Consider the following 8,895-nt stretch of genomic DNA (forward strand, 5'->3'; position numbering starts at 1 on the left):
CTTCCTCAGCCATGCCCACTCATCATCGATCTCACGAAGTTTCATGCTTCCTCGCCGAAGGTCTTCTTGCAGCTACCTAATTCCTTTACCCAGGTCCTCGCGTCCTGTTCCTATTGCGGGAGTCGTGGTCTGGGGCTCCTTCCTTGTCCTCCTAGTCTCTTCTCTTCTTGTCACTATTGGGATCATTTCCGTGCTCCGGTTTTTGCTTATTAATTTGTAACATTCACTTTCAATAAATAATAATAACTTAAGGTAATTACAATAATTTTAACTTTAATATGGTAGTATAAGTTAACTAAGATTTTATTAATTGTTTGCTTAGAATAATAATAATATTATTTAGTTAAAATTTCATCTTATAGGTTATCATAGATTTCTTAGAATTAACTTTTAGCATACTAATTATTATTTAATATTTAATATTTAATAATAACTTAATGTAATTACAATAATTTTAATTATGGTAATGTATTTAATTGGATCTTAATAAATGTTTTTCTCAGAATAATAATAACATTATTAACATTCTTTTTATAGTTTATCATAGATATATTATAATCTTATAATAAACTAGATTAAATATTTAGAATTTTTTTTTTTTTTTAACAGAATCGGTTACTTGTGTATTATAAAAGCCAACAGGAACAGAGTTCTAGTACATACATATGGTAGATTTGGGAGATGAGGATCAAAAACGGGTTCGCAGACCCAATTTCCTCATTGCTACTTCTATGATAACTGAAAGCAAAGTAGAAACGGCTATATTGCCGTACAAAAGAACCGCCAATCCAACAAAATTTACATTCCATAGCTTCTAGGGAAGTTTCTGAGTGACCGAGTCATCAGGAAGAGGATCTTTCCTGGCGCTGGCTTTAGTTGAAGCCTCTGCTTGAAAACTCTGAGTGAGAGAGCGGATATGCTCGATGGCTTCCTCGAGATGACTGCACCTCTCCTTCAACGCCTCAATCTCTGCCTTTCGCTTCTCCAACTTCTTCCGCTTCGATCTACTATCAGCCTGGTAGTCATCCTTCAATTCATTGAAATGTTTTATAAAACGATTGATCATGAAAGTATGAGTTTTGCACATAGTGCACTCATTGTTGTTGAAGATCCTGTCGAGCGGGTTGTTGGGCCGCTCCTGAGCAGTTGACTGTTCCTGCTGATCTGCCATCTTGGTGATTTGAGGAATCGGGCCAAAACCTGGGAGGAGGGAGGTACCAGGGAGGGGAGTGATGAAGATATGATGGAGAGGATGAGCCAGAGAAGAGGGGAACCGAGCAGCACAGGGAGGATGCAAAGAGACGGGAGCTGGGGGACTTGAAGAGCTTTGCTACAACCAAAAAACCACCAGTTAGCAAACTTTAAAACAACATTGAGAAAACCTGAGATTACCGCAGTCCGGGAACGAGGATCAAGCTCCCGATGATTGCAAGACGCTTCAGGAGGGAGCCTACGCTTGCTGAGAACGCACTGAGGAATCCAAACAGCGCTGAAGAGTGAGAGATTGCTGAGGCCCGAGCTGCTATAAATAGGATGATAAGGGCTCCTCAGGTGCTTGAACCTTTTCTGGGAGGGTCGGCTCTTGACATGACTGAGATCCTCAGAAAAGATCTTACTGCGAGCGGAGAGGGTACCGAGGTGGTGATCCAAAGTGTTGAGGCATAGAATGGCTGCTGAGGATGTCTGAGATTCGTGGGAGTGGCTGATTGATGTGGTGTGAAACGAAGCAGGGGGGCGGATCTGATTTATGAAGTACCGATTTGTGCAGTCGAGGGGATTTTGCAGGGGAAGTGGAGATTCGATGAGAAACCGATTTCTAGGAATATGGAGCCTGAGGTGACTCGGATGGAGGGGCTTATGGGATGGATTTGTCATATACATCATCGTTTTCTCTGACCTGACCTGTCTGTCTACTAATTGCTTTGTTGGCCTGTTCATCGGCCTCTGCATTGTTTCCCCTTAGAACATGCTTGAAGATGACCCCTCTGATTTCCTTGATATTGTCCATCACCCTGTATTTGATGCTGTTCAAAGCCATTTGATTGAAGTCCTTTCCAGAAACCATGGCCGCTATGATGATAGCTGAATCTCCCATAATTAACAGGTTTTGAAGACCAAGTTTTCTAGCTATAGAGGTCCCTAGGAGGAGGCTATAGGCCTCAGCCTTGTTATTAGACATTGATCCCAAACCCCACTCGTAGGTTACCATTGTTTTACCTTGGAGGTCTTTAATGATTCCTCCAGCTCCAGCTTGGCCTGGATTATTTTTTGAGGCCCCATCAAAATGTAAGGAGGGCCTCCTTTGCTTTTGTATCCAGTCTCTAATTTCATCTTTGGTGCCTCTCAACTTCCAATCAGAGATTCCTTTGCCTGTGCTTATTGTTTTTTTGACGCTTGCATCATAGCTGAATTTGCTCATCCACTCTGTTTCTCTTTGATCTCCCGTATTCAAATCAGCCTGGGTTATCCCATTCGCCTCAATTGTCTCTGAGACGAGCGCGATTGTTTTTGCTATTGTGTTGGAGATGCTGGGAACCTTGTTATTGAAAATGCTTTTATTTCTGGCGTTCCAAATCTGCCAGCACAGATTTGAGGGAATGCTGTTCCACAGCCTTTTATCCAGAGACTTGCCTTTTTTGGGAAAGGGGTAGCTCTTCCCCCAATTTTTCTGCAGGAGAGCCACCTGATTGGGGAGATCACCTGTGATCAACGGGCTAGTGATGAGCTTCCAGCAGGTCCTCGCAAATGAGCACTCTAGAAAAAGATGGTTACAACTTTCTTCCTCTGCCCTACACAAGCAGCAAATTGAGGGGCCCTGGATACCCTTTTTCCTTAGGTTCTCAGCTGTGAGGATTTTGCTGTTGAGGAGGGTCCAATTGAAGAATTTTACCTTTGGTAGACATTCAGTTTTCCATGCCGCTTTGTGGAGAGGCCAGTTGTTTATTGCTGATACGCTTTGAAGGACTTTATAACCCTCCTTGACTGTGTAGCTTCCTCCATTGGAGTCCCAGACGTAATTATCTTCTGACATTCTATTAAGGGGAGCAGATCCTATGAGAGAAGACTTAAGATCAAGCCAAAGGTTCTTAAGTTCATTAGGAGGGGAGATAGCCTTCCAACCTATCCAACTGTTTTGGTCCCAGGAGGAGATATCATAGAGGGTCTTGAGATTTCCTTCTGTCATCCACCGTTGCAGGGGCCGGAATTTTGTGTGGGCTTCCCTTGCTTCTGATCCCATTATTCTTTCCGCCCATATGTTGATGCTTCTACCATTGCCCGGGACTCTAGAGATGCAGGCTTTGAAGTGAGGAAGAGTTTTTTTAATTAGCTGCCAAACTGGGGTGCACTGCCTATCAATGATGGATTCTGAGAGAATGTTGGAGTTGGCCCCATTCAGGTATTTCTTTTTGATGACCTCTGTCCACCAAGCTCCGCTTTCGCTGAGAATTCTCCATATCAATTTGAAGCCCATGGCCATGTTGGCTAATCTTGGGATTCTTATTCCTAGCCCTCCTTTCTCAAAAGGTAAGATGACCTGCTCCCACTTTACTAGGCTGAACTTTTTTGATTCCTGCCTGCCTCCTTGCCACAAGAAGCTTCTGATGATAAGTTCCATGTGTTTATGAATGCTGGCCGGGGCAAGGGTGGTTGCAAACTGATAGATTGGGAGGGCTGAAAGGATGGCTTTGATGAGAATTGTTCTGCCTGCCAGGTTGAGCCAAGACACCCCCCAGCTCTGAAGCTTCCCTCTCAACTTCTCAATTAGCTTGACCCAGATTTCAGTTTTGACCTTTTCCTTGGCTAGTGGTAACCCCAAGTAAGTGAAGTGTGTCCAGTTCCTTTGAGCCGGGATTTCCAAGATTGTGGAGATTCTTTGAATGATATGCCTGGGAACATTCCATGTATAGATCATGCACTTGTTATTGTTTAGCTTGCCTCCAGATGCTTGAAGGAAGAGTTCCAGCGTGTTCTTGAATCTCCTAGCCATAAGGCTGGAGGCACCTCCAATTAGAAGAGTGTCATCAGTGAAGAGGGAGTGATTTATTCCCTTGGATCCCCGAACTATGGTGACACCCGTTATTTCTTTTAGCCTTCGCAAATTCTCCAGGTGTATGCTTAGAGTTTCGGCCATGATGATGTAGAGGAAAGGAGAGAGCGGGCATCCTTGCCTCAAACCCCTTGAACTTTTGAAGGAATTGCATGGCCTGCCATTAATGAGGGGGGCTGTCCATGTGAGTGAGATGCATTCCATTACCCTACTGATGAAGAACTCGGAGATGCAAAATTTCTTTAGAACTACCTGAAGGAATTGGTGATTAACTCGGTCAAAGGCATTTGCCATATCTAGCTTGATGATCATGCCCCTTTCCTTCCTATTAATGCTGCTGTGTATTGCCTCCTGGATAATAATGACATTGTCCGTTATTTGTCTTCCAGGAACGAAGCCTCCCTGATTCTCAGAGATAAGGGAAGGAAGAATCTTTTTTAACCTGTTAGCTAGGATTTTGGTGATGATTTTATAGGAAACATTGCACAGGGATATTGGACGGAATCTATCAAAGGTTTGGGGATTAGGGTCTTTGGGAATGAGGGCTAAATGGGAAGATTTGATGTTGCTGCCCATTTTGCATTTCGAGAAGAAATTCTTAGCCATTCTGATGTAATCCTTTTTGATAACTTCCCAATGATTTCTATAAAAAGCCACAGTGAGCCCATCCGGGCCCGGAGCCTTGTCCATAGCCATGCTAAAGATTGACCACTCTATTTCTTCTGTCGTGATTTCTTTCTCCAGCTCGGCATTTTGATCTTCTGAGATTTTGTTTTCAATTATGCTAAGGAAATCTGAGTTATCAATATAATGAGGGTCCTCTGTTAGGAGATCTCGGAAGTGCCTGGACGCTGCATCCTTTATCTCCTCTTGTTCTCTGAGTTCCCTGCCTTCCATCGTAATTCTCTCTATTTGATTCCCTGCCCGCCTGAGCTTAAGGCAGTTGTGGAAAAAGGAGGTATTTTTGTCTCCCGATTTGAGCCATAGACATCGAGATTTCTGCCTTTGCTCTTCTTCCTCCTTTCTGTTCTGTTTATACAGCTCTTTATACATTTCGTTTTCCTTGGCTTGTTCTTCTGCTGTGTCCTGACTTCTCTCTTTTTCTTGGCTCCACTGTTCCAGCTTTGCTTGGAGTTCAATTATTTTTTTCCCTTCCTCTGTTGTATGATTTTTTTCCCAATGTTTAATGGCGATCCTAAGAGACTTGATCTTAACTTCCCAGACGTAGTGAGGAGAGCCCACGACTTCTTTTGCCCATTGTTCCTTAATCAGTTTTCTGAATTCATCGCTGCTGTCCCAGGCCTTATTATATTTAAATGGAAGCGGTCCCATATTCTTTCCTTTATCAAGAATCAAAGCCACTGGTTTATGGTCTGAAATGTAACCTTGGATTATCTTGCTTTGGATATTTGGGTATCTTGCCACTATTCTCTCTTGGACGAGTATTCGATCTAACCTCTCCTTTATGTTATTGCTGCCTGTTCTTTTATTTGACCAAGTGAAACGCCCATTTTGCGGAGGAATGTCCACAAAGTTATGGGCTTGGATGATTTCTTCTAAAGAATCCCTTGAGGGATCAGCAAAAAAGTTTCCTCCTAGCTTCTCGTCAGCATTACTTATAAGATTTAGGTCTCCACCCAGGAAAATGTTCCTTCCCTGAGCAGTCAAAAGATCTGAGATGATTGAATCCCAACATGAGGCTTTGTCTCTATAGTGGTTGGGAGCGTAAATGTTGTATATTGAGTATTCTTCTTTCGAGGCTATGTTTTGCATGTCTGATCTAATCCACCATATGTTCTGCATTTAACCTTTGAGACTCCATTTGTTTTTGTCCCAAATTGTACCTATGCCCCCTGAGGCACCTACTGCATTCAATGCTATTCCTTCATAACCTCTGTTTTTTTTTATGCTGTTTTGAAATTCTTGATCCGTGATTTTGGTCTCCTGAAGAAGGAGAATGTCTGGATGTTCAGCTTTGAGAAGATCTTGGACTGCATTTGCTTTTAGGTAGGAGCCCATCCCCCTACAATTCCAGGAGACCAATATCATCATTTACCTTGTTTGTTGTGAGCCCCGCTTTTCTCTTTCATTTTTTCCCCACTTCCTTTAGTTTTATCTAGGTATGTGTCCATTGGTTGTTGGGTCCCGGTGGCCATTTCTTTGGCGGCGTTTTCATCCCTTATCTCTTTGTTTGACTTCCTTCCAACTTTTCTGGGAGGGTCGGTGGAGAGGTTGTTTTCCTTTGATTTGTTCCTTGTTAAGATTCTTTCCACTGTCGGGGGAGGGGAGGGCTGGGGGGGAGAGATATGGGAGGGGGTTACCAAGGGGCCTCGCGGGGATGAGGGAGGGGATGGGGGTTCCTCTGCAGACAAGGATTCAAAAGGGTTGGAGGAGGAGGGGAAGGGGGGGCCAGATCCGGAGGGCTGGGAGGGGGGCAAGGGATTTTCAAGGTGGGGCTGAGAGGATGGACCAAAAGAGGGGTTTGATTTTTTCTTTTTGACTATTTCCCATGCTTCTTCGGGAGCTTCTACATTGCCTTCATATACATTTGATTTAGATTTGCTACATCTATTGGCAAAGTGCCCATATTCGTGACATACCTTGCACTTGAATGGCAGCTGCTCGTAGTCCACTTGCTGTATGTGCGTCCACTGATCAACTTTGAGCTTGATTGCTTCCGGTAGTCCCTTACCGAGGTCTACTTCAACACATATCCACGCGCAGGCATGCATGTTCTCCTTTGGTTCGGATCTATCTATATATTTTCCCACGACATTCCCTATGGCTTTCACTGATTCGTCCCCCCAGCAATGAAGCGGCAAATGGGGCAGGCGAACCCAGACGGGAATAGTGCTGGGTACATCCATCTCTGGATCGAAATCAGGGGTCCATCTGTTAAGATAAAGGCCCCGAGAGTCCATGAAATAGGGGCCGTTTCTGAAGATGAGGTTGCGATCCTCCATTGTTTCAAAAAGGAATGTGTAAAACCCCCTCCCACAGAACCTGATTGCTATTTTCCCTTGCACAATCGAGTTCCAGTTTCTCTCGACCCATTTTTGTACTGATCGAGGAGAAGGCCACAGTCCCGTGAACTGGCCTACCAGGCCTCTTTCTGCTAAAGCGACAGCTGCTCTCCTCGGAAGGGAAGGAGGGAGCGTGATTTCCGGGATTTCGTCAAGCTTCTTGATAAACTTAGAAGCTGTGGGGCGGATTTTATTTGCTGCATTCTCAGGGATGAGAGAGGCAAAGGATTTTTCCAAGTCATCCGGGTCTTGGAACGATGAGTCCATTTCAAGTAGTGCAAGAGATCGAAAGCTTCAAGCAGGGAACTGGGGAAGCCCCCGGTGAGGAGAGAGGGCAGAGGCCCGAAGGCAGAAAAGGAGGGCAGGAGGCCCCAGACAAAGAGGAGAGGTTAGCAGAGGAAGAGCACGGGCCTAGCAGCGGCGCTGCCAGGCACAGGCGCGCTGAGAAGATCAGGTCAAAGAAGCTCGGTGCAGATAATCGCCAGAGCCATCGTCAGGGAAGCCATCCGTCTGATCAATTAGGTTTTATATTAAATATTTAGAATTATTATTAGAACTATAATAGTGATATTTAGGAATATATCATAGTATAAGGTATAGTTATTTACATAGTGTAGTTAGTTAATTAGTATAATAACATAGGATATATTAGTTTAGATTTGACATATGAGATAAATAGGAATACTTTAGCACTTAACAAAGACTTTAACGACAAATGTAGCATTAACAGTGTGTTACTTTAGGATTAATAGATAGTATTAAACTAACAAGTTTCATAGGAATAACACTATCATAGTATCATATAGGATTAACAATTAATATTCATTTAATACTATAAAGTCAGTTAGGTTAGAATAGTTAGGCTAATTGTAAGTCATAAGTTAGTCGTGGCTTGGCTGAGCCCCAGATCAGCTTAAGGATCATCTCTCTTGCCTAATCAATCTGATATCTCTTCTCCGCTAATGAATGAAAGTTATATTTTAAGTAATCAAAGTTTGGGAAAAGGTAACTGGACCTAATTTAACCAGTTGGAGCCACCACTCTAAACGGAAAAGGAGTTGCTTTAAACTCCGGACCGGGTGGTTATCCCCGAATGTTGTTGCAACGATTTTCGAGGCATCAACAGGTCCTATAGGCCCATCGAACCACGGGCATGCGCAGGTCCCAATCCGTTCGCCCCACCTGGTAAACTTTCTTCATGATCCCGCATAGCCTTATTAATGCTCCGTCATGGGGTATTTGCGGTGTTCGTTGTTCTTTCTGCTGCCGCGTTAGGTCCTGATGTTTGATCCTTAGCCTGGGTTGTGCCTACCTAGCACACGACTGCACCCATCGACACAGGTGGGGCGCAAACTGCTTTGCCCTGGCTTCCCAGCTTGTTTTGGACGCCGGGGGCTTCCAAACTGTAAGTACATCCTTCTTCTACATTCGCGCCAGCTCCCAATATTCTTTTGGTGTGTTTGCCACCATTGTGCGGGTGTCGCACGCAACACCCAATCCATTGCATCGTATCACTGTTGTTTTGGTTCTGACCTTCCGACATTGTCTAAGAGTTCATCCCCACCTGTGTCCCCATCATTTGTTGGCAGTTCCCTGGCTTCGGTCATCACGTACCACAGGGATCTAATCATCATATTGCAATTTAGCGTTGAAACTTCATGCAACTGGTTCTGCCAGTGCTCTATTTCTTTATCTGAATCCGAAGTACAGGAATTTCTGCGCTCCCATGAGATTCTCCCATCTTTAGTCGAGTTTACTCTATCCTAGTCTTGCACCGTTATTTAGTAAATGCAGTCCAGCTCATCGTTGTTGTCATCTTCATGC

General features: G+C 44.0%; 1 protein-coding gene across 1 annotated transcript; it reads right to left on the reverse strand.

Annotated features, from left to right (window-relative positions):
• Window positions 1–814: 814 nt before the first annotated feature.
• On the reverse strand, window positions 815–6,067 carry LOC149146211 (uncharacterized). Its single transcript, XM_089452698.1, has 3 exons — window positions 5,893–6,067; window positions 1,898–5,721; window positions 815–1,330 (listed from the first exon to the last, which is right to left on the reverse strand). The coding sequence occupies exons 1-3, from the start codon at window positions 6,065–6,067 to the stop codon at window positions 815–817; spliced, it is 4,515 nt and encodes a 1,504-aa protein (XP_089308824.1).
• Between the last annotated feature and the right edge of the window lie 2,828 nt (window positions 6,068–8,895).

The sequence above is a fragment of the Pinus tabuliformis genome, chromosome X (assembly GCF_031772625.1).
Source record: "Pinus tabuliformis cultivar Carrire ecotype Pingquan chromosome X, CPIR1, whole genome shotgun sequence".
Classification (NCBI taxonomy): domain Eukaryota; kingdom Viridiplantae; phylum Streptophyta; class Pinopsida; order Pinales; family Pinaceae; genus Pinus; species Pinus tabuliformis.

Excerpts from the sequence above, each read along its gene's own strand:
- LOC149146211 (XM_089452698.1), bottom strand. The coding sequence starts at position 6,067 with ATGGGCTCCTACCTAAAAGCAAATGCAGTCCAAGATCTTCTCAAAGCT. Across the intron at positions 5,722-5,892 it reads AGGTGCCTCAGGGGGCATAG|ATCTTTTGACTGCTCAGGGA; the intron begins GTACAATTTGGG and ends CAATCATCTCAG. Across the intron at positions 1,331-1,897 it reads TTAGTAGACAGACAGGTCAG|CAAAGCTCTTCAAGTCCCCC; the intron begins GTCAGAGAAAAC and ends TTTTGGTTGTAG.